This window comes from Oncorhynchus mykiss, chromosome 12 (assembly GCF_013265735.2).
Source record: "Oncorhynchus mykiss isolate Arlee chromosome 12, USDA_OmykA_1.1, whole genome shotgun sequence".
NCBI classification, from domain to species: domain Eukaryota; kingdom Metazoa; phylum Chordata; class Actinopteri; order Salmoniformes; family Salmonidae; genus Oncorhynchus; species Oncorhynchus mykiss.
The window spans coordinates 59,287,803-59,313,522 of record NC_048576.1 but is presented as its reverse complement, the minus strand read 5'-3'; the positions used below and the strand labels follow the sequence as shown (position 1 = coordinate 59,313,522).

At 44.5% G+C, this 25,720-nt stretch overlaps 1 protein-coding gene across 5 annotated transcripts in view; it reads right to left on the bottom strand.

Annotated features, from left to right (window-relative positions):
* The window catches only part of sez6l2 (seizure related 6 homolog (mouse)-like 2), a 109,753-nt gene that overhangs the window by 29,584 nt on the left and 54,449 nt on the right, over positions 1 to 25,720 (bottom strand). For all 5 annotated transcript variants that reach the window (XM_036937902.1, XM_036937900.1, XM_036937904.1 and 2 more), the window contains 5 exons: positions 14,509 to 14,724; positions 14,240 to 14,373; positions 6,969 to 7,161; positions 6,464 to 6,649; positions 5,996 to 6,179 (listed from right to left, as the gene is read on the bottom strand). In XM_036937902.1, coding sequence (XP_036793797.1) covers positions 5,996 to 6,179; positions 6,464 to 6,649; positions 6,969 to 7,161; positions 14,240 to 14,373; positions 14,509 to 14,724 — 913 coding nt within the window. The remainder of the gene's footprint in view (positions 1 to 5,995; positions 6,180 to 6,463; positions 6,650 to 6,968; positions 7,162 to 14,239; positions 14,374 to 14,508; positions 14,725 to 25,720) is intronic.

Genomic DNA, 25,720 nt, shown 5'->3' with positions numbered 1-25,720 from the left:
CGAACTGAAAAGACGAGCGATTCATGGATGTGTGTGCTTTGGGGACCTTTAACAGAATGTGACATGCAGAACGGGTGTTGTATGTGGAGGATGAGGGTTGCAGTAGATATCTCAGATAGTGGGGAGTGAGAACTAAGAAGGTTTTATAAATAAGCATCAACCAGTGGGTCTTGTGAAGGGTATACAGAGATGACCAGTTTACAGAGTATAGAGTGAGGTGATGTGTCCTATAAGGAGCATTGGTGGAAAACCTGATGGCCAAATGGTAAAGAACATCTAGGCACTCAAGAGCACCCTTACCTGCCAATCTGTAAATGATGTCTCCGTAATCTAGCATGGGTAGGATGGTCATCTGAATCAGGGTTAGTTTGGCAGGTGGGGTGAAAGAGGAGCGATGACGATAGAGGAAACTAAGTCTAGATTTAACTTTAGCCTGCAGCTTTGATATGTGCTGAGAGAAGGACAGCGTACCGTCTAGCCATACTACTTGGATGAGATTACCTCAAGCTCTAAACCCTCAGAGGTAGTAATCACACCTGTGGGGAGAGGGGCATTCTTCTTACCAAACCACATGACCTTTGTTTTGGAGGTATTCAGAACAAGGTTAAAGGTAGAAAAGCTTGTTGGACACTAAGAAAGCTTTGTTGAAAAGCATTTAACACAAATTCCGGGGATGGGCAAGCTAAGATTGTATAAGTATAAGATTGTACCATCTGCAAATAAATGGATGAGAGAGCTTCCTACTGCCTGAGCTATGTAATTGAGAAGAGTGTGGGGCCTAGGATCAAGCCTTGGGGTACTCCTCTGGTGCACTCCTTAGTCGGCCCACAAGAATGGAATGGTCTACCGTATCAAAAGCCTTGGCCAAGTCAATAAAAATAGCAGCACAACATTGCTTAGAATCAAGGGCAATGGTGGCATCATTGAGAACCTTTAAGGTTGCAGTGGCGCATCCATAACCTGGGCGGAAACCAGATTGCTTACCAGAGATAATACTATAGACATCAAGAAAGCCAATCAGTTGATTATTGACAAGATTTCCAACACTTTTGATAAACAGGGCAAAATAGAAATAAACCTATAACAGTTAGGATCAGCTTGGTCTACCCATTTAAATGCCCTCCAAGCAATGGGAACCTCCCCAGAAAGGAGAAACAGGTTAAAAAGGTTGGAAATAGGCTTGGCGATGAAAACGGCAGCAACCTTAAAGAAGGGTCTAAACCATCTGACCCAGGTGTTTTTTGGGGGGCAAGTTTCAGGAGCTCCTTGAGCACCTCGGACTCAGTGACTGCCTTTCGGGAGATAATTTGTAGCGGGGCAGGGGAAAAAGAGGGAGATGCATCGGGGATAGTCGTATTAGACGACTATAATTTGCAAATAAATTCATTAAAAATCTTACAATGTGATATCTGGATTTTTTTTCTCATTTTGTCTGTCATAGTTGAAGTGTACCTATGATGAAAATTACAGGCCTCTCTCATCTTTTTAAGTGGGAGAACTTGCACAATTGGTGGCTGACTAAATTATTTTTTTGCCCCACTGTACATGTATAAGGAATGTATATGGTGGGGTCAATGGAGGGTGGATAAAAACTAGCGGTCTGGAAAGTTACTGAGTGAGGGAAAAGGCAATCACTTGGTTGTGGTCACTGATAAGGCTGGATAGCTGTGGATTAGTGAGGAACGTAGGCCAAGGTCAGGTCAGGTCAGATGAAGTGAGAAGGAACAGTTTTATTACACACATCACATAACTTCCTGCCTAGCAACAGAGTTGTATTAGCTGTCTAGATGTGCAAGGAGGAGAATGCGCCTAATAGTAGGGTATAAATACTTGTGCTGGCGGAAACCTGTTGTTGTCTTTTCAGCTGTTTGACCCATTGGGTGAATAAACTTGGTTTGAGCTTTGACTAGTCCGTTAGATTCTGCAGACGACAGTTGGCGTTGTCGGCAGGATTCACCACGATTTACAGTAGAACTGGAAAGTCTGAATCAAGGTAAGCACAGTTCCTACACCTGTTACCGATCATTCCGACATCTTGTGGAGATGAAAGTCGTAGGCTGAACAATAATATGACACAGACCTTGAAAGCTTGAGCTCATTCAGTAGTCTCATTATATAACGACTGGTTGTAGATTCATGGTATGAGGTAAGTCTAGGAAGGTAAGCCTGAGCAGGGTAGTCCCTGCGGAGGGTAAGTCCTAGGGAGTAAATCCCGAGTGGGTTGGTTCCTGCGAGCACCATAATGCATAGGGTATGTCCCGGAAGGTAAGCACTGAGCAGGGTAAATTCTAGGGGGTAAATCCTGGGTGGGGTTGATTTCCTGCTAGACCCATAAGGGGGGGTGAAAGCCCAGCCGAGGTGGCCGTGAGGCTGTAGGGTGTGTGTGTATGAATGTTTGACATGATTCGTCTGTAGTAACTGTAGCAATAAAGAGAGAGGTTGGTCCATGCCATATTGGGGCGGAGAACCATGACAGATTAGGTGGAAATAGGAGGAGAACTGTGAGTAATTTTGGTAATGAGGAGTGTTGGGAACAGTGGTATTTTATGTTGAGAAATTGGACAAAAACCCAATCACATGCTAAGCTGTTACTACTTAACAGATTGGGGGGTGACACAGAGTCAATAATTGTCACGGATCCCCTGGTAATGCTGCTCATTCCGTTCACCAGCTCCGGAGGTCTAAGTCACCGGCCTTCTAGACGTCACTAAACTGGATTCATTACCACCAACCCCAGACTGTCTTGTCTCATTACGCACACCTGGATCCCATTCCCCCTGATTAGTATGTGTATATAAGTGCCCTCTGTTCCCCATTGTCCTTGTCGATTGTCCCATGTCCATTGGTCTTGTGAGTACCTGTGCTCTGTTGTATCGGCTTTCATGCTACGTGTTTGTTCAGTAGAGGTTTTAGGTCAGTGGTTTACACCTCACTCTTTTATTTGGGTTACATCCCTGTGTTATATATATACAGTACGTGTTTGTTTTAGGCTTCGTCCCCATCATTTTCATGACATACTTTATTTTGGGTGGAGAAACAAAACCAACCCCTATTACGTATTCCTGCACCTGTCTCCTATCATTATACAGGGTGACAAAAATAACATATGGCTTCTAGAGTCCAGGAGACTCCCGGAGTGGGAGGGGTAGAATGGGACAATGTTACCAAAGCATTAGATACACTAAAAAAGGCATATGACCAGCATCAATAACCAAATAAATGGTGGGAAAAATATTCCAAATTGGACAAAATTGGTCCATATTATCGCGTAGATGGGAAGTTTAAAACCAGAGTGTGTGGATGCAATAGTAGTGTGGAATACTGGAACAGTCCAGACCACAAGATGCAGGCATCCTAACCATGGCATTTTATCAGCAGCGGATGAAAATGTAAAAAGAGAAAAATAGAGACCTGCGATGTAAAATGCAGTAGACAAGAACGATGCAATGAATTAAAAACTGGGGATATCCAAAGGGCGTGCACATAGATTAGATTAACAGAAGCAGGAATTTGCTATTGTGCTAGACAATAGTCAAAACCTAAATCAGGAATTAGAGGGAGCCCTTGAGGATAGACAAAAACACAAAACAACTTGAACAGTATCAAAATACATGTGGAGAAGTACAGTGCCTTTGGAAAGTGTACAGACTTTTTCCACATTTTGTTAGGTTGCAGTCTTATTCTAAAATTGATTAAATATTTTTTTCCCTCATCAATCTATTTATTTATTTGCATATTTTTTTTTACCCCATTTCTCCCCAATTTCGTGGTATCGAATTGGTAGCAACAGTCTTGTCTCATCGCTGCAACTCCCGTACGGACTTGGGAGAGGTGAAGGTCGAGAGCCGTGCGTCCTCTGAAACACAACCGAACCAAGCCGCACTGCTTCTTGACACAATGCCCACTTAAACCAGAAGCCAGCTGAACCAATATGTCGGAGGAAACACCGTACACCTGGCGACCGTGTCAGCATGCACTATGCCCGGCCTGCCACAGAAGTCGCTGGTGCGCAATTTTTCTTTTTTTATTTTACCTTTATTTAACTAGGCAAGTCAGTTAAGAACAAATTCTTATTTTCAATGATAGCCTAGGAACAGTGGGTTAACTGCCTGTTCAGGGGCAGAACGACAGATTTGTACCTTGTCAGCTCGGGGATATGAACCTTTCGGTTACTGGTCCAATGCTCTAACCACTAGGCTACCCTGCCGCCCCGACAAGGACATCCCTGCCGGCAAAACCCTCCCCTAACTGATATTAAATGTGCATAAGTATTCAGACCCTTTACTCAGCAATTTTGTTGAATCACCTTTGCCAGCGATTACAGCCTCGAGTCTTCTTGGGTATGACGCTACATGCTTGGCACACCTGTATTTGGGGAGTTTCTCCCATTCTTCTCTGCAGATCCTCTCAAGCTCTGTCAGGTTGGATGGGGAGAGTTGCTGCACAGCTATGTTCAGGTCTCTCCAGAAATGTTTGATCGGGTTTAAGTTTGGGCTCTGGCTGGGCCACTCAAGGACATTTAGAGACTTGTCCCAAAGCCACTCCTGTGTTGTCTTGGCTGTGTGCTTAGGGTCGTTGTCCTGTTGGAAGTTGAACCTTCACCGTAGTCTCAGGTCCTAAGAGGTCTACAGCAGGTTTTCATCAAGGATCTCTCTGTACTTTGCTCCGTTTGTCTTTGCCTCGATCCTGGTAGTCTCACAGTACCTGCCGCTGAAAAACATCCCCACAGCATGATTCTGCCACCACCACGCTTCACCATGGTGATGGTGCCATGTTTCCTCCAGATGTGACGCTTGGCATTCAGGCCAAAAAAGTTCAATCTTGGTTTCATCAGACCAGAAAATCTTGTTTCTCATGGCCTGAGAGTCTTTAGGTGCCTTTTGGCAAACTCCAAGCGGGCTGTCATGTGCCTTTTACTGAGGCGTGGCTTTCGCCTGTCCACTCTACCAAAAAGGTCTGATTTGATTGAGTGCTGCTGAGATGATTTTCCTTCTGGAAGGTTCTCCCATTTCCACAGAGGAACTCTGGAGCTCTGTCAGAGTGACATCGGGTTCTAGGTCACCTCCCTGACCAAGGCCCTTTTCCCCCAATTGCTCAGTGTGGCCAGCTCTAGGAAGAATCTTGGTGGATCCAAACTTCTTCCATTTAAGAACGATGGAGGCCACTGTTTTCTTGGGGACCTTCGATGCTGCAGGCATTTTTTGGTACCCTTCCCCAGATATGTGCCTCAACACAATCTGCTCTATGGATAATTCCTTCGACCTCATGGCCTGGTATTTACTCTGATATGCACTGTCAACAGTTTGACCTTATATAGACAAGTGTGTGCCTTTCCGAATCCTGTCTAATCAATTGAGTTACCACAGGTGGACTCCAATCAAGTTGTAGAAACATCTCAAGGACGATCAATGGGAACAGGAAGCACCTCGGCTCATTTTCGAGTCTCATAGTAAAGGGTCTGAATACTTACAGTACCGGTCAAAGGTTTTACAACACCTACTCATTCAAAGGGTTTTCTTTATTTTTTATTATTTTCTACATTGTAGAATAATAGTGAAGACATCAAAACTATGAAATAACACATATGGAATCATGTAGTAACCAAAAGAAGTGTTCAACAAATCAAAATAGTTTTACATTATTCATGTAGAATTGAGCAGCTGAATCTGCAGTTTAAACAATAACACCGCTGTCACCCTGGCACTGATTTGGTAAATAGCTGAGGGATGGGGCTGGAGAAATGTAACCACTCTCAAATTCATAGACTGACCATCCATGAGACTTCTACATGTTTTGACGTTATACAGTGTTTGTTTACAATTACATAGAAGTAAAAACAAGGTTATATTTTGGGTGCTGATGGGGTAAGACAGTTGAAGCTCATGAGGCATTTATAAATTATATTTTTCAAGGATTAAAAGGTATATATCATGAATTTAAAAGTAAAGAAATGGATGTACCAATCGCAGATTACCCATTTAACATCTTAACTTACTTATCATCATCCTCGTCCAGCGCAACCCTCTCAAAGTGGAGGTGAAGCCTGTGTCCCTCCCTGGCCTCCAGTAGCCAATGGCAGCTCAGATTATTGCCGTTGCTGTGGTTACTCGCAGATGGAGGAGGCGGAGAGAAGATTCTACCCACGGTCGCATTTCGGATCCACCCTCCACATGACACAGCTGACATTTGGGAAGAACAATCAAGAGTCATCAGTTATACACAATGTGTGTGGACACTGGCATTGGGGCCAGCCACAGAAACATCAACACTTCCCTCAACTGTATGAGATGTGGGGCCTTCCATGGACAAACAATTTCTCATGAGCTCACAGTACCCATACTGGCCACAACAAAGCTACATTGTACGTTTCAGTTTCAGATACACATTTTCAGATACACAGACAATTGTTGAATCATATTGACATGGTCAAAGATTCTACAGTCAGAATGTAGCGGACACTGACCCACACACTGAGGTTCAGGAGAGCTCCAATGAGGTTGAGTCATGTTCAAGCAGGTGGCTACCTCGTGGCCCCTGACCTGGAAGCCAGGGTCACAGTGGAAGTGGGCCTGGCCTCCGGGGTGGATGTCCGTTACTGTCACACCCCCTCCCCCAGGAGAAAGAGGGAATGAGCAGGAGAGGAGGAAGGCTGTTGCATGTAGGACAGATTAAGGGAGTGAGAAACATGGAGGAAAGAGAGAGAGCTACAGATTAATTGCACAAAACAAGGCAGGATGACATGTGAACAAACCATCACACTCAAAGCGCTCACTGGGATGGAATACCTTTATCATTCATGCGAAAAATGAGATGTCTGTTTCATTTTTTTTTTTTTATTAAACTAAAATAATAACCTCCAGTTATGGTGTGCTTCCACTCGTTGTTGTGGACAGCACCCTTTTATAAGAACATTTTACTGACTCAGAAAAGTTTTATTGGAAAAAGAAAAGACGCCCCTCTGAATTTACCTTGATAGTGTAGGCTGAACATGCCATGATCGGTCTGCCGGAGACTGCGGTAGTAAATCTGCACCTGATTGGTTGAGCTTCGAATCACCTGACCCTCACTCATTAGGGTCTCATTGGCTAAGAGTTCTGGTCCCGTCCCTCCATAGCCAAGGATAGTCAGGGACTCGTCCTTGGACAGTTTCACTTTCTTCACCTGGGGAGAGGGGAGATGGTGGACATCTAGTGACTCATTTAGGAATCATTGAGGAGTAGAAATGCCTAACACTGGTTTCCAACCACCATGTTTACATTATTCAAAACTGGTTCTCCACAATTTCGAATGGATTTCACATTATGTATACTGCAACTGTTTGCTTGCAGAGGACTACTCTGAGCAAATAGGTAGCTGCGGAATCCAAGCCCACCTACTTTTCTTTCTCTTCTACCCCAGTAGAAGACGCTTGGACCTTATTTTTTGATATTTTCAATGGTAATGGTATTGTTAAAAATGAGAATTAAAAACAGGAGCAGCCCTTGTTCGACCGTGATCTTGCAGAGTTACTCCACCTCAAGAATTGAATTTGGAGAAAGGCTCGGCACACGCATAATCAGGCTGACTGGCTATCGTACAGGCAAATGAGAAATAAGTGCACTCAGGTTACCCGGGAAGGCCAAAGTTAGTTACTTTAAGGAGCAGTTCTCTCTCTGTGGGTCTAACCCCAAGAAGTTCTGGAAAACGGTTAAAGACCTGGAGAAGAAACCCTCCTCCTCACAGCTGCCCATGTCCCTTGTTGATGATGTGGTTGTTACTGACAAGAAGCACATGGCGGAGCTCTTTAATTACCACTTCATTAAGTCAGGATTCCTATTTAACACAGCCATGCCTCCTTGCCTGTCCAACATTTCCTCATCTCCCACCCCTTCTAATGTGACTATCCCCGATGTTTTTCCCTCTTTTCCCCTGCCCCGCTACAAAGTTTCTCACTGCAGGCAGTTACTGAGTCCGAGGTGATAAAGGAGAAGCTCACCCCAAAAAAACATCTGGGTCAGATGGCTTAGACCCTTTCTTCTTTAAGGTTGTTGCCCCTATCATCGCCAAGCCTATCTCCAAACATTTTAACCTGTCTCTCCTTTCTGGGGAGGTTCCCATTGCTTGGAAGGCAGCCACAGTTCATCCTTCATTTAAAGGGGGAGATTAAGCTGATCCTAACTGTTTCTATTTTGCCCTGTTTATCAAAAGTGTTGAAAAACTTCTCAATAATCAACTGACTGGCTTTCTTGATGTCTATAGTATTATCTCTGGTAATCAATCTGGTTTCCGCTCAGGTTATGGATGTGTCACTGCAACCTTAATAGTCCTCAATGAGGCCACCATTGCCCTTGATTCTAAGCAATATTGTGCTGCTATTTTTATTGACTTGGCCTAAGCTTTGATACGGTAGACCATTCCATTCTTGTGTCGAGTGTTGGTGTCTCTGAAGGGTCTTTGGTCTGGTTTGCTAACTACCTCTCAAAAAGTGCAGTGTATAAAGTCAGAAAATCTGCTGTCTCAGCCACTGCCAGTAACCAAGGGAGTAACCCAAGGTTCAATCCTAGGCCCCACGCTCTTCTCAATTTACATCAACAACCTAGCTCAGGCATTAGGAAGCTCTCTCATCCATTTATATGCAGATGATAGTCATATACTCAGCCTGCCCCTCCCTGGATTTTGTGTTAAATACTCTACAACAAAGCTTTCTTAGTGTCCAATAAGCTTTCCCTACCCTTAACCTTGTTCTGAACACCTCCAAATCAAAGGTTGTGATTTAGTAAGAAGAACGCCCCTCTTACCACAGGTGTCATTACTACCGCTGAGGGTTTAGAGCTTTTGGTAGTCCCCTCATACAAGTACTTGGGAGTATGGCTAGACGGTGCACTGTCCTTCTCTCAGCACATACAGTTGAAGACAGAACTTTACATACACTTAGGTTGGAGTCATTAAAACTAGTTTTTCAACCCCTCCACAAATTTCTTGTTAACAAACTATAGTTGTGGCAAGTCGGTTAGGACATCTACTTTGTGTATGACACAAGTCATTTGTCCAACAATTGTTTACAAACAGATTATTTCACTTATAATTCATTGTATCACAATTCCAGTGGGTCAGAAGTTTGGAAAATTCCAGAAAATAATGTCATGTTTTTAGAAGCTTCTGATAGGCTAATTGACATCATTTGAGTCAATTGGAGGTGTAACTGTGGATATATTACAAGGCCTACCTTCAAACTGGGCCTCATTGATTGACATCATGACATGATGACATCAAAAGAAATCAGCCAAGACCTCCAAAAAAAAATTGTAGACTTCCACAAGTCTGGTTCATCCTTGGGAGCAATCTCCAAATGCATGTTCATCTGTACAAGTATAAACACCATGGGACCACGCAGCCGTCATACTGCTCAAGAAGGAGACGTGTTCTGTCTCCTAGAGATGAATGTACTTTGGTGCGAAAAGTGCAAATCAATCTCAGAACAACAAAGGACCTTGTTAAGACACTGGATTAAATAGGTACAAAAGTATCTATATCCACAGTAAAACGAGTCCTATATCGACATAACCTGAATGGCCGCTCAGCAAGGAAGAAGCCACTGCTCCAAACCGCCATAAAAAAAAAGCCAGACTACGGTTTGCAACTGCACATGGGGACAAAGATCGTACTTTTTGGAGAAATGTCCTCTGGTCTGATGAAACAAAAATAGTACTGTTTGACCATAATGACCATTGTTTTGTTTGGAGGAAAAATGTGAGGCTTGCAAGCCGAAGAACACCATCCCAACCGTGAAGCATTGGGGTGGCAGCATCATGTTGTGGGGGTGCTTTGCTGCAGGAGGGACTTGTGCGCTTCACAAAATAGATGGCATCATGAGGACAGAAAATTATGTTGATATATTGAAGCAACATCTCAAGACATCAGTTAAAGCTTGGTCGCAAATGTGTCTTCCAAATGGACAATGACCCCAAGCATACTTCCAAAGTTGTGGCAAAATGGCTTAAGGACAACAAAGTCAAGGTATTGGAGTGGGCATCACAAAGCCCTGACCTCAATCTAATAGAACATTTGTGGGCAGAACTGAAAAACATATGTGAGCAAGGTCTACAAACCTGACTCAATTACAACAGCTGTCAGGAGGAATGGGCCAAAATTCACCCAAGCTTGTGGAAGGCTACCCGAAACGTTTGACCCAAGTTAAACAATTTTAAAAGGCAATGATACCAAACTATTATTCTGACATTCTTTTTTAAATGTTTTTTTAAATTTTTTATTTTACCCCTTTTTCTCCCCAATTTCATGGTATCCAATTGTTGTAGTAGCTACTATCTTGTCTCATCGCTACAACTCCCGTACGGGCTCGGGAGAGACGAAGGTTGAAAGTCATGCGTCGTCCGATACACAACCAACCAAGCCGCACTGCTTCTTTAACACAGCGCACATCCAACCCGGAAGCCAGCTGCACCAATGCGCCGGAGGAAACACTTTGCACCTGGCCACCTTGGTTAGCGTACACTGCGCCCAGCCCGCCACAGGAGTCGCTGGTGCGCGATGAGACAAGGACACCCCTACCGACCAAGCCCTCCCTAACCCGGGCGACGCTAGGCCAATTGTGCGTCGCCCCACGGACCTCCCAGTCGCGGCCGGTTACGACAGAGCCTGGGCGCGAACCCAGGGACTCTGATGGCACAGCTGGCGCTGCAGTACAGCGCCCTTAACCACTTTCTACCTTTTCTGCCCGGGAGGCCCCTTTATTCTGACATTTCACATTCTTAAAATAAAGTGTTGATCCTAACTGTCCTAAAACAGGGAATATTTACTAGGATTAAATGTCAGGGATTGTGAAAAACGGAGTTTAAATGTATTACAGTACCAGTAATAACCAAAAAAGTGTTAAACAAATCAAAATATATATTTTTTTCAGCTTTGCACACTCTTGGCATTCTCTCAACCAGCTTCATGAGGTACTCACCTGCAATGCATTTCCATTAACAGGTTTGCCTTGTTAAATGTTAATTTGAGGAATTTCTTTCCTTCTTAATGCATTTGAGCCAATCAGTAGTTTTGTGACTAGGTAGGGATGGTATACATAAGACAGCCCTATTTGGTAAAAGACCAAGTCCATATTAAGGCAAGAACAGCTCAAATAAGGAAAGAGAAACGACAGTCCGTCATTACCAAGCAGTAAAATTAGATTTAAAAAACAGATAAAACTACACCTTATGGAACAGCGGGGACTGTGAAGCAACACATACATAGGCACAAACACATGCTATACAGACACATACACATGGATTTTGTACTGTAGATATGTGGCATGTGTTTCAGACATAAGGAAGTGGATGGCTGCAAACTTTCTACTTTTAAACTCGGACAAAACAGAGATGCTTGTTCTAGGTCCCAAGAAACAAAGATCTTCTGTTGAATCTGACAATTAATCTTAATGGTTGTACAGTCGTCTCAAATAAAACTGTGAAGGACCTCGGCGTTACTCTGGACCCTGATCTCTCTTTTGAAGAACATATCAAGACCATTTCAAGGACAGCTTTTTTCCATCTACGTAACATTGCAAAAATCAGAAACTTTCTGTCCAAAAATTATGCAGAAAAATGTATCCATGCTTTTGTCACTTCTAGGTTAGACTACTGCAATGCTCTACTTTCCGGCTACCCGGATAAAGCACTAAATAAACTTCAGTTAGTGCTAAATACGGCTGCTAAAATCCTGACTAGAACCAAAAAATGTGATCATATTACTCCAGTGCTAGCCTCTCTACACTGGCTTCCTGTCAAAGCAAGGGCTGATTTCAAGGTTTTACTGCTAACCTACAAAGCATTACATGGGCTTGCTCCTACCTATCTCTCTGATTTGGTCCTGCCGTACATACCTACATGTACGCTACGGTCACAAGACGCAGGCCTCCTAATTGTCCCTATAATTTCTAAGCAAACAGCTGGAGGCAGGGCTTTCTCCTATAGAGATCCATTTTTATGGAACGGTCTGCCTACCCATGTCAGAGACGCAAACTCGGTCTCAACCTTTAAGTCTTTACTGAAGACTCATCTCTTCAGTGGGTCATATGATTGAGTGTAGTCTGGCCCAGGAGTGGGAAGGTGAACGGAAAGGCTCTGGAGCAACGAACCGCCCTTGCTCTCTCTGCCTGGCCGGTTCCCCTCTTTCCACTGGGATTCTCTGCCTCTAACCCTATTACAAGGGCTGAGTCACTGGCTACTGGGGCTCTCTCATGCCGTCCCTGGAAGGGGTGCGTCACCTGAGTGGGTTGATTCACTGATGTGGTCATCCTGTCTGGGTTGGCGCCCCCCCCCCCCTGGGTTGTGCCATGGCGGAGATCTTTGTGGGCTATACTCAGCCTTGTCTCAGGATGGTAAGTTGGTGGTTGAAGATGTCCCTCTAGTGGTGTGGGGGCTGTGCTTTGGCAAAGTGGGTGGGGTTATATCCTTCCTGTTTGGCCCTGTCTGGGGGTGTCCTCGGATGGGGCCACAGTGTCTCCTGACCCCTCCTGTCTCAGCCTCCATTATTTATGCTGCAGTAGTTTATGTGTCGGGGGGCTGGGGTCAGTTTGTTATATCTGGAGTACTTCTCCTGTCCTATTCGGTGTCCTGTGTGAATCTAAGTGTGCGTTCTCTAATTCTCTCCTTCTCTCTTTCTTTCTCTCTCTCGGAGGACCTGAGCCCTAGGACCATGCCCCAGCACTACCTGACATGATGACTCCTTGCTGTCCCCAGTCCACCTGGCCGTGCTGCTGCTCCAGTTTCAACTGACCTGAGCCCTAGGACCATGCCCCAGGACTACCTGACATGATGACTCCTTGCTGTCCCCAGTCCACCTGACCGTGCTGCTGCTCCAGTTTCAACTGTTCTGCCCTATTATTATTCGACCATGCTGGTCATTTATGAACATTTGAACATCTTGGCCATGTTCTGTTATAATCTCCACCCGGCACAGCCAGAAGAGGACTGGCCACCCCACATAGCCTGGTTCCTCTCTAGGTTTCTTCCTAGGTTTTGGCCTTTCTAGGGAGTTTTTCCTAGCCACCGTGCTTCTACATCTGCATTTCTTGCTGTTTGGGGTTTTAGGCTGGGTTTCTGTACAGCACTTTGAGATATCAGCTGATGTACAAAGGGCTATATAAATAAATTTGATTTGATAGTGGTGGACCCCCTTGCTCCTTCGCAAGGGGGTCCTGATAACAACAATACAACAACCAACACAATGTCTAACAAAACAGCAATCAATACAAAACTCAACATTTATGAAAAACAGTTACAGCACTCCGTTACTAGGTCATCAGTTAATTCAGGGAAAACCCATTGAGACCATGGTCTCAACGGGCTTTCCCTGAATAAATAAAGAATACAAAAATATAAAATGGATTAGCGGCAAACGATGTCCGAACTCTGAAAGTTTGTGCAAGCTAGCTACTGTGTGTGTTTGCTTATCCTCGAAGCGGAAGGGCTTAAGCGGTCCGATGTAAAACAATAGATCATGACTAAATTCAAAATGGGGATATCCTACCAGCGTAGGATGCTGCATTGAAGTCTTGAGGGCACAGCCCCTTCATTATGGTCGCTTCTTGCCGACACATCAAAGCAGCCGTTCCAGACTCTCACATCAAGGACGTAGAGAGGCTGGTATTAGCAAGACTAGCTAAATGCTATCAAAACCATAGAATCCCTCAGTGTCAAACTCCCTGAAGGCAGCCCGAAAAGTAACTGCATTTCTTGCTTGAATCTTTTACCACTAAACGTTGTTGGAGGGGTCTGAAAAGTTACTAAATATACTGAAAAGGTTGCTAAATTGGTAACACTGGAGTAGTTCCTGGTTCTGGATTTTCTTCATGGATTATTTTGACAAATTAGAATTGGGAGAAGGTGGTGCTTAAACTGGCGCTGTGATTTTCAAGCCTATGTGCTTGATAAGCGTTTTCCACTAGAGTCCACAGCCACAAAGTCAACACGGGCTATATCGTAAAAATTCATGAAAACCAAAATTTGATTTTTGGCTGCCCAAGTGGTTGTTTGAGTGAGAAAGACACAAGAGAACCAATCAGTATAAAAGCACAGCCCCCTTCATTAGACGCTTTGTGCCTACAAGATCAAGGAGCCTTTCCAGACCCTTTCCCATATGTGCACTTTTCACTTGCTTCTTAAACTCTAATCCCATTGCTTTGTAATTTTTCTTGTGTGCAAATAATAAAAAATAAACAATAGTGGTATGATGTTGATGACTAACGGTGACTTACCTGAATTTCCACTCCATAACCCGGATACACTGTGATGCTGTAGGTGCACTCCAGAGGAGAGTAAGGGGATGAGGAGAGAGGATCTGGAGACTCCACAATGCCCTCCATCCCAGAGAGACTGGCATTGCACTGCACTGGAGAGAGAAAGTCAGGACACTTGACTGAAAATGCACAAATATCTCAACCCTATGGAAGTAATGCCTATGAAACACTACCATCATCCTAACATGTTAGGCTTGTTAAGGCTTACAATCGCACAATGCATTTACCCGGCATGTGCACCGTGGTGATGGTCGTTGTGGTGATCAAAGTGGTTGTCGTCTCCTCCTCTGTGGGTGATGATGTTACAGTTTTCCCTGCTCCTGATAGGCTAACTGGAGGCGATGAGGTCAGGGCCGTAGTTAGCACCCCTGGTAGCATCACAGTGGCTGCAGGCTCAGTCTGCCCAAGCTGTGGTACAGCCTGAGTAGGGTTGGTGGTTGTACCTGCAATCAAGGCAGAGTGTTTAAACCAGAGATTGGCAACTAGCGGCACGCGGAAACCCTCTTTTGTAGTTGGATCAATTTCCAGAAAGTATTCACACCTCTTTACTTTTTCCACATTTTGTTGTGTTACAGTCTGAAGGATAAAGGAAACTGTACACTGCTCTTGGTAGTATCACTGATATAATGAAAACTTGCTATGTCCTCATTGTGGTTTTACAGACGTGTTTCATACGTCTTATTTATACACTTTTGTAATATTTATGAAATGCATACTGCTATATTTGGTAGCACTTATTTGTTTTTCCTTTGCCTCCAACCCCCTTCGATGTGTGGAATGGATGTGGGTGGGGCTTTTGAAAAAAATCACAAAAGCTCTGACAAAGGCTGTGAGGCCGATACGTAAGCTTATTAAAGATCAGTGATACTATCAAGAGCAGTGTGCGGTTTCCTTTTTCCTTCATATTGTTCAATTGTTGCCATGCACCTGCAAATAAGATTGCTCAGATGTGCGAGTGCCTTTTGAATGTTGTGCTACAGTCTGAAATTAAAATTAATACATTGAGATATTCACTGGCCAATACACAATACTCCATAATGTCAAAATGGAGGGGGGATTCTACTAAGCTAACATATGGAATTGTTGTAAGATGATCATACCAAAAGCTAAATACTACTACTATAGCCCATTACTACTATAGTCCATAGAAACACTATTTGAATTATGTACAGGCCTATTTCTTTTTACTCTGTCACTTAGATGATTATTGCGGAGTAAGTACAAAAAAGATTCCAAAACATGCATCCTGTTTGCAATAAGACACTAGTAAATATGCCTAAAATGTGACAAAGAAATACATTTTATGTCCTCAATACAAAGTATTATGTTTAGGGAAAATCCAACACATCACTGAGTACCACTCTTCATATTGTTGATGTTAAATCTTGTTAAATCCACCTCAAATCAGTGCAGATGAAGGAGAGGACAAGGCAGCAGCTACTCTTCCCGAGGTCCAGCAACATAAGGCAGTTTTACAGTTTAAAATATTACATGACATTACATTTCATAACACTTTACCATTTACATTTAGTGTGTTCCCTTAGACAACTACGCCACATTCACATATATTACAAAAAAACATCCACGTGTTTGTGTGTGTAAAGTGTGTGTCTTATCATGTGTACTGTATCAGGAATCAAGGTAAGACCCAAGTGCAGACTGTGTGAAGTAACAATGTCTATTGTAACTACAGCGGCAGGCAAACGACGGGTCAAAGCAGGCAGGGGTCGATAATCCAGAGTAGGAGCAAAGGTACAGGCAGGCTCAAGGTCAGAGACAGGCAGAGTTCAGTAATCCAGAGGTGGAGCAAAGGTACAGGACGGCAGGCAGGCTCAGGGTCAGGGACGGGCAGAGTGGTCAGGCGGACAGGTACAGGGTCGTCCTCCTGGTTTTTGACCCTCTAGACACAGAAAAGGTAGGGAAAGTATGGAGGGTACACAAAATGACCGGAAATACCGCAATACAAACAGCTCTGGGTCTCAAGTCTGGTACGTATTCGGCTGGAGACAGCCTAAACCTACATCGGCTCGGGAAGAGGTGAATCGGCAGTCTCCTGAGGCTCTTGGAGGGACTCGGGTAAGCTCAGATCTTCTCGGGGATGTAGATGTCGGGGACTTCCGGAGTTCATCAGCTGCAAGGTGGGATCCCTGAGTGTGCGATTGGGACCACAATCGGACCTCTTCTCCCTCCTACGTGCCCATAGCTGACCATCGATCCGGATGGTTAAAGCGATGCGTGAGTCGAGATCCGTCGGTAGTTCTCGGGCTGCCAGCTCATCCTTTACCTCCTCCGATAATCCGTGCAGGAATGTGTTGAACAGCGCTTCCATGTTCCAGGTACCCTCTGCTAGCGTGCGGAACTCCACTGCATAGTCTGCCACACTGAGGGTGTTCTGCTGAAGCTGGAGTAACTTCCTGGCAGCCTCTCTCCCGGACACAGGAGCCTTGAAAACTTCTCTACTCAGCGACTAATACCTCCAGACTGAGGAAGATGCTGGATTGTTGCTCCCATACCGCCGTGGCCAAAGCGAGTGCCCTAATGTACGCTAACTAATGTACACTATCTTTGAGTGGTCCGAGGGGAATGAAGGAGGCTGCAGCTCGAAAACAGGCCTGGCAGGATCTGTAATCGCCATTGTAGAGCTCTGGGGGAGGTAAGTGGGGTTCCCGGGAAACCTGCTACCAGCCGGGTTATAGAGGGGCTGGGAGGTTACCGTCGTGGTAGGCTGCCTAGTAGGCAACCCACGGAATTGCTCCCGCAATGCATCCAAGGCTAGGTCATGACGTTCGACCACGGCCTGGAACCCTTCCATCAGACCATGAAGCAACTTCTTGTGCCTACCAATGGTGGCTCCTTGGGAGGAGACAGCATTGGGGAGCTGGTCCAAGTCTGATGGGCCAGTCATGGCCAGATCGTACTAAGGTAAGACCCAAGTGCAGACTGTGTGAAGTAACAATGTTTATTGTACCCACAGGGGCAAGAAAATAACAGGTCAAGGGAGGCAGGGGTCGACAATCCCAGAGTAGGAGCAAAGGTACAGGAAGGCAGGCAGGCTCAAGGTCAGGGACAGGCAGTGTTCAGTAATCCAGAGATGGAGCAAAGGTACAGGAAGGCAGGTAGGCTCAGGATTAGGAATGGGAAGAGGGGTCAGGGGGCAGATACAAGGTCAGGACAGGCAAGGGTCAAAAACCAGGATGGCGAGAAAAAAATAGGCTGTGAAAAGACAGGAGATGACAGGACGAACGCTGGTAAGCTTGACAAACGAGACGAACTGGCACAGACAGAAACCACAGGTATAAATACCCAGAGGATAAGTGGGGAAGATGGGCGACACCTGGAGGGGATGGAGATAAGCACAAGGACAGGTGAAACAGATCAGGTGGCGTGACAGTACTGTATGTGTGTCTCTTCACAGTCTCCGACGTTCCATAAGGTGTATTTGTATCTGTTGTTTAAATCTGATTTTACTGCTTGCGTCAGCTGCCTGATGTGGAATAGAGTTTCATGTAGTGATGGCTCTATGTAGTACTGTGCACCTCCCATAGTCTGTTCTTGACTTGGGGATTGTGAAAAGACCTTTGGTGGCATGTCTTATATATGGGTGTCCAAGCTATGTACTAGTAGTTTAAAAAGACACCTCGGTGCATTCAGCCTGCCAACACTTCTTACAAAAACAAGTAGTGATGAAGTGAATCTCTCCTCCACTTTGAGCTATGAGAGATTGACATGCATATGATTATTGTTAGCTCTCTGTGTACAATTAAGGGCCAGCCGTGCTGCCCTGTTCTGAGCAAATTGTAATTTCCCGAGGTCCCTCTTTGTGGCACCCGATCGATCACACGACTGAACAGTAGTCCAGGTGTGACAAAACTAGGGCCTGTAGGACCTACCTTGTTGATAGTTTTGTTAACAAGGCAGAGCAGGGCTTTATTATGAACAGACTTTTCCCAATTTTAGCTATTGTTTTATCAACATGTTTTGACTATGACAGTTTACAATCCAGGGTTTTGTCACCTCAACTTACTCAATTTCAAGGTTTAGGGTTCAGTGAATGATTTATCTCAAATACAGTACTTATATGTTTTTGAAATATTTAGGACTAACTTATTTCTTGCCACCCATCCTAAAACTAACTGCAGCTCTTTGTTAGGTGTTGCAATGATTTCCCTCGCTGTTATAGCTGACGTGTATAGTGTTGTGTCATCCGCATACATAGACTCACTGGCGGTACTCAAAGCCAGTGGCATGTCATTAGTAGATTGAAAAAAGTGAGGCTGCCCTGAGGAATTCCTGATTCTATCTGGATAGGCTTCCATTAAATAACACCCTCTGTGTTCTGTTAGACAGGTAACAAACCTCAGAGCGCGATGTATGTTTGTTGTTATTGAATGCTGTCGAACGCTGAAACTGAACTAAAGACCTCGGGTTTAAAAGCTAACAGTGTTTTTATATACTTTTATTTTATTTTGAATCCTGTGGCTCTGTTGGCCTAAATTACTGTGAGCGCTGCTATCTGTCCCGGGATCCTGCCAGATTCCGTATAGGGGGAGAGACAGCTAGCATAGCTGGCTCGGCGGCCTCAAATGGAGGCCGATATTGAACGTTTCCAACTTTGTTAAGGGACAATGTGGACCACGTTGACTTTCAATGTAGCAACTGCTTGCTTGCGGAGGACTACAGGAGCGAAGTAACTACTCTTAGTAAGCAAGAAGAAAACCTACATAAGCTACTGGGGAACCCACGCCCACCTACTTTTTATTTTTCTTCCACCCAAATAGCCGGAAGCTGCACTGGTCTGGTGGAAGTTTCATCACCGTATCGGCTCTCCACAGCCGACTGGCCGGTGCTAGGCAGGCTTCTCCCCCTTCCCTGGAGAACGGAGCTGATCTCGACCCAACCAACCAGTCATGGAGGTACGTCACTCGCCGTGTAAGTCGAAGAAGATGTCCTCTGGCAACGGGGGTCTCCATGGAGATGTTGAGCCCGGAACTGACAAAGACCAGAAACAGCTTTCAACCTGGATCCAGAGGTTGTGGCGCCTTCGTCAGTGGTGGCTTCCCAATCAAGATCGGATCCGGAGGTACCTGCGTCTTCGGCTCTGTCTCCCTCTCCGGTGGCTTCTACCTCGGGTTCAAATCCTCACCAGACCATGAGGCTGCCTGAGAGACCGGCCCATTCAACATCACCAGCTGTCATCATAGGCAGCTCTATGGTGAGAAACATCTCGGTCCCTAAAGCAAAAACCCTGTGCTACCCAGGAGCACGAGTACAGGATATAACAAGGCTGCTTCCGACTGTTCTACCACAGATGCCGGGAGCTGACACTGTCGCAATCCATGTGGGGTCAAATGACAACAGGAGGGATAGCTCAGCGGAACCCCTCGACAACATTCCGCTGAAAAGGCAGAGCTCAAAATAAAAAATAAAAAATTCTCAAATATGTAACTTTCATACATTCACAAGTGCAATACACCAAATTAAAGCTTAACTTCTTGTTAATCTACCCATCGTGTCCGATTTCAAAAAGACTTTACAGCAAAAGCACACCATATGATTATGTCAGATCAGAGCCTAGTCACAAAAACACTCACAGCCATTATCACAAAACTTACTGTATAACTTCTTATACACTGTATTAGGCCCAGCTTTTGGAACGTTGGTTCCTAGATATGGTTACTATATTGTGATCACTACATCCAATGGATTTGGATAATTCTTTAAAGCTAATTTCTGCAGCATTAACACGTGCTCAAATAGATTCTAGGGATAGACTACAGACACCAGACCAGGCCCAGATCCCCTTGAATCCCTGGAAAAGGAAACCTAGGTTTCACGGAAAGAGATCAGGAGATGCCTTGTGAGGATCAGGCGACGAGTCGCTAATCTGTACTTGACTTCCATTCTGCTAGCTAACGTTCAATTGCTGGAAAATAAATGGGACGAACTGAAAGCACGTATATCCTAGCAACAGGACATGAAAAACTGTAATATCTTGTTTCACTGAGTCGTGGCTGAACGACAACATTGAGAATATACAGCTGACGGGTTATACACTCTATCGGCAGGAGAGAACAGCAGCCTCTGGTAAGACACGCGGCAGGGGCCTATTCATATATGTAAACAGCTGGTGGACGATATCTAAGGAAGTCTCAAGATTTGCTCATCTGAGGTAGAGTATCTCATGATAAGCTGTAGACCACACTATCTACCTTGAGGGTTTATCTGTATTTTTCTTAGCTGTCTACATACCACCACAGACCGAGGCTGGCACGAAAACTGCACTCAATGAGCTGTATTCCGCCATAAGCAAACAGGAAAACGCTCATCCAGAGGCGGCGCTCTTAGTGGCCGGGGACTTTAATGCAGGGAATCTTAAATCAGTTTTACCTCGTTTCTATCAGCATGTTAAATGTGCAACCAGAGGGAAAAAATTCTAGACCACCTTTACTCCACACACAAATACGCGTACAAAGCTCTCCCTCGCCCTCCATTTGGTAAATCTGACCATAGTTCTATTCTCCTGATTCCTACTTACAAGCAACAAATTTAAGCGGTTAGAACCAGTGACTCGGTCTATAAAAAAATGGTCAGATGAAGCAGATGCTAAACTACAGGACTGTTTTGCTAGCACAGACTGGAATATGTTCCGGGATTATTCCGATGGCATTGAGGAGTACACCACATCAGTCACTGGCTCAATAAGTGCATCGAGGACATCATCCCCACAGTGACTGTAAGTACATACCCCAACCAGAAGCCATGGATTACAGGTAACATTCACACTGAGCTAAAGGGTAGAGCTGCCACTTTCAAGGAGTGGGGCTCTAACCCGGAAACTTATAAGAAATCCCGCTATGCCCTGCGACGAACTATCAAACGTCAATACAGGGCTAAGATTGAATCATTCTACACATCATACTACGCTAGTTGGATGTGGCAGGGCTTGCAAACTATTACAGACTACAAAGGGAAGCACACCGCACCAACAGATCCTGGACTTCCTGACGGGCTGCCCCCAGGTGGTAAGGGTAGGTAACAACACATCCGCCACGCTGATCCTCAACATGGGGGACCCTCTGGGGTGCGTGCTTTGTCCCCTTGTGTACTTGCTGTTCACTCATGACTGCACCAAGAAAGTTGTGAAGAGGGCACGACAAAACCTATGCCCCCTCAGGAGACTGAAACGATTTGGCATGGGTCCTCAGATCCTCACAAGGTTTACCACCATCGAGAGCATCCTGACGGGTTGCATCACTGCCTGTTATGGCAATTGTTCGACCTCCGACTGCAAGGCACTACAGAGTGTAGTGTGTATGCCCAGTACATCACTGTGGCCAAGCTTCCTGACACCCAGGACATCTTTACCAGGCGGTGTCAGAGGAAGTACCTAAAAATTGTCAAAGACTCCAGCCATAGACTGTTCTCTCTGCTACCGCACTGCAAGCAGTACCGGAGCACCAAGTCTAGGTCCAAGAGGCTTCTAAACAGCTTCTATCCCCAAGCCATAAGACTCCTGAACAGCTAATCAAATGGCTACCCAGACTATCTGCATTGCCCCCTCCCTCTATGTTGCTGCTACTCTGATATTATCTATGCATAGCCAATTTAATAACTCTACCTACATGCACATAATTACCTCGACACCGGTGCCCCCGCAAATTGACACATTGACTCTGTACCGGTACCCCCTGTCTATATCCCCGCTATTGTTATTTACTGCTGCTCTTTATTTATTTTTTATTTTTTCTTACTTATTACCTTTATTTAACTAGGCAACTCAGTTAAGAACAAATTCTTATTTTCAATGAAGGCCTAGGAACAGTGGGTTAACTGCCTGTTCAGGGGCAGAACGACAGATTTGTACTTTGTCAGCTCGGGGATTTGAACTTACAACCTTTCGGTTACTAGTCTAACGCTCTAACCACTAGGCTTCCCTGCCACCCCTAATCTTATCTCTTACTTTTTTTCATGTATTTTCTTAAAACTGCATAGTTTGTTCAGGGCTTGTAAGTTAGCATATCACTCATTTGATGATTTCATTCCTGTGCTGTTTGTAACAACCCTGGCAGTTGACTGATAACCTGAACAAGGTTGCAGGCACTAGATACAGTTTGAAGCCTTTTATTGAGTGTGCAGCTTGATGAAAGCCGGACAATATTTAAAATCACCCAGAAAATATACCTCTGTTTATATCTCATACGTTATCCAGATACGGACTGTTTGCACTTGGTCGTCTATAGCAGCTTCCCACCCAAATGGGCTTTAGGTGAGGCAGACGAACCTGTAGCCATCATAGTTCAACTGTATTTAACATGAGATCATGAGGGGCACTCAGATCAAAACTGCCATCGATACGGCTCTGGCCCCCTTCTCTGCCGTCCTGGATGGTGTCCGAGCCGCTGCGGATGAACATGGGCGCCAACTTGACAGCTTTGAACTAGACCTGTATGAATACAGATTAAAACGGTCACCTGTCTGAGCTCCGAAAACCAAAAGCTGATTGACAAGACAGATAACCTGGAATCCCATTCTCACCGTTGCAATCTTTGGGTTGTTGGTATACCAGAGAAACTACTCAGTTAAGTTCATGTCAGACTTCTTTGCGGAGGTGCTAGGTCCGGCCATCATTCCCTCACCCCCGAAGCTGGACCGAGCCCACCACATTGGCCCATCCCCAGCGGGAGGAGACGACAACTCCAAGTCTAGAGTGTTTATCGTCCGTTTTCAGTACTACCGTGACAAGGAACGTATCCTTCAGAGGCAAGGCAGAGACCAGCTACACTTCTGCGGACACAAGGTGTTCATCTTTCCTGGCCTCAACACGAGTGTCACTAAGAAAAGAGCTAAATTCCTCAATGTGAAACGCAACCTTCATGAAAAGAATGTGCAATTCTCACTCCGCTTCCCTGCTCGTCTCCAAGTTGAACATGCCAGGGGGAAGCTACAGTTTGACTCCCACGAGGATGCCCAGAGTTGGTTCGACAGTCACTTCTGAGCCGTATCTTGAATCTATGACCTACTCTTTTGCCAGGTAGCATGCATAGCCTAGCCTACCCTCCAAGTCGAAAGTGTGTTTAGATTTTTACGGCAGGGCCTTTTTCCCCACGTTGCCATTCCTTTTTTACTCTGCAGAAACACTACATAACTATGATAAAAATGACTAACATGTTTGGGAGGTCCTTTTTTATTTGGCTAGATGGCTAGCGTAGTAATGCATGGCTAAAATTCCAGGCTTTTGCAGAGCTTTCCTTTTTTTGATTTTTGATTTAGATACTCACTGAAGGACTTTAAACCACTTTATTACACCCAATTGATCATTCGTACATGTACAGACACTCAGCCCCTTTTCTTTGTTGTAACAGGGTAACATACTGCGGGACACTTATTTTGCCATCCTTAACACACATTGTACATGTTGCACTGATTGAAGACTCCCTGACTCAGCACCGTTCCGTTTTACTGTTATGGGGTTTTTGTTATCTGTTGACCTACTTTACCGTTTTGTGAATGCCTTTTTAAATATATTTCACAACTCACTACTATGGAGCCTCTCCGCATTTGGATAGGAAGGTTTTCTGTTTATATGCACCGAAGCTGCGCAAACTTCAATCTGCTGTCTCAATTCGCTGGGGAAGGAGACTTTGGGTTTGGGTGGGAGGGGAGGGTGAGTGACCTTTTTTGGTCCTATTTGTATTTTTTATAATTTTTTTTGTGCTTTTTTCATCAGTTTTCTCTTATCTTTGCAAATGCTTGGTCTGTTTTCACACCTTTTGTTTCACTCATATTGTGGATGGCTAACAATGCTAATAATAGTCATATTGAAATAGGCAGGCCTAATCCTATGAAGTGTTTATCTTGGAATAATAAAACAATGAATTATCGAGGTCTAGGGTCTTCTCCCATTTGAAAAGCTAAAAGCAGATGTGGTATTTTTACATGAGACCCATATACGAATTAAAGATCACTCAAGGCTCAAAACTCCAGGTTCAGTCAGGTTTTCACGTGGTAGCTACTATGAACATGGCAACGGGGCAAGTCGTCTGCTTGCACACCAATTAAAATGCAGTGCTGCATCCCGTCTGATTCCCCAAATTAAAGATTCCTCTCATAGCATGATTTCTGACCCTACGGGGATCAATGACACGTTCAAGTCTTTCTATTCCTCCCTGTATAGATCATCAGATACTGCCAATATGACTACATTTTTGGGTGAACTGGAGACTCCCACAGTTGAGGCTGAAACTGCAGATGATCTTGATTCTCATCTCATCCTTGAAGAAGTTATTCAGTATATCAAGTCAATGCAGAGCAGCAAAACTCCAGGGCCTGATGGGTTTCCAACTGAGTTATTTAAGAAATTCCAAATTCCCAATCGATTCAGCAGCGCTATAGCTCCAGCAGTCAGACTTGGATTTTCAGCTTAGCCGCTCTGGTTTCAAATATCTTGGAGTGAATGTAACTCGTTCATTACATCCCCACCTTACACAAATTAAAACTGATTTTCAGAGATGGGGTAGCTTACCACTATCACTTATAGGAAGGATTAATGCTGTAAAAATGAACAGTTTACCCAAGTTCCGTGATCTATTTTCAATCTAGGTCGTCATTATAAATAATAATTTGTCCTTAACTGACTTGCCTAGTTAAATAAAAGGTTAAATAAAAAAATGTTAAATACATTTTTAAAAAGATGAACCTATTGTTTTTAGCAAAGTGCTTTTTAAAGTCAATCAAATCAGGCTGCTACCACGTTTTTCTGTGGAGGAAAGGTACCCAGAGTCAGTAGATCTTTACTTCAGAGATGCAAGTTTAGTGGAGGGCTTGCACTACCCAACTTTTTATACTATTACTGGGCAGACAACTTTCAGAAATTGCCATTCTGGTTACATACTCCAGGTGCCACCTAGAGGCACATTCTTGTATTTCTGCTTCTCTTCCTGCTTTACTCTGCTCCTCTCCCAGCATCCCCCTCTCGCTATACTGGCAATCCTGTAGTGCTTTCCACACTTTTACCACACTTTCCACACCAGTTTTGAAGGCATTTTAAATTATCCTCTGTATCTACTATGGGTCCTATTGATAAGAATCACTTATTCCCTAATATATAATGCTTTCTCTTACTGGACAAGGAAAGACTTATATGTAGAATATATGGATTTTTTTCTAGTTATCCCACCGTGCCCTCTAAATACTCTTTGCATCCATCACACTTTTTCTGTTACCTTCAAATTAGGCATTGTGTCTCCTCCCAATTGTCTGGCTTCCCTGCTCCACGTCCTTGCTAACCCTGGGATGGCATATTGACTCTATTACCTCGAGAGAAAGCAGTCATTTCTCTAATCAATCTGTGTATTATGTCATTGGACAAACATTCCACCAACAAAACTAAATCTGCTTGGGAACGGGAAATGGGTGTTGAATTTACACGAGTGTTGGGAT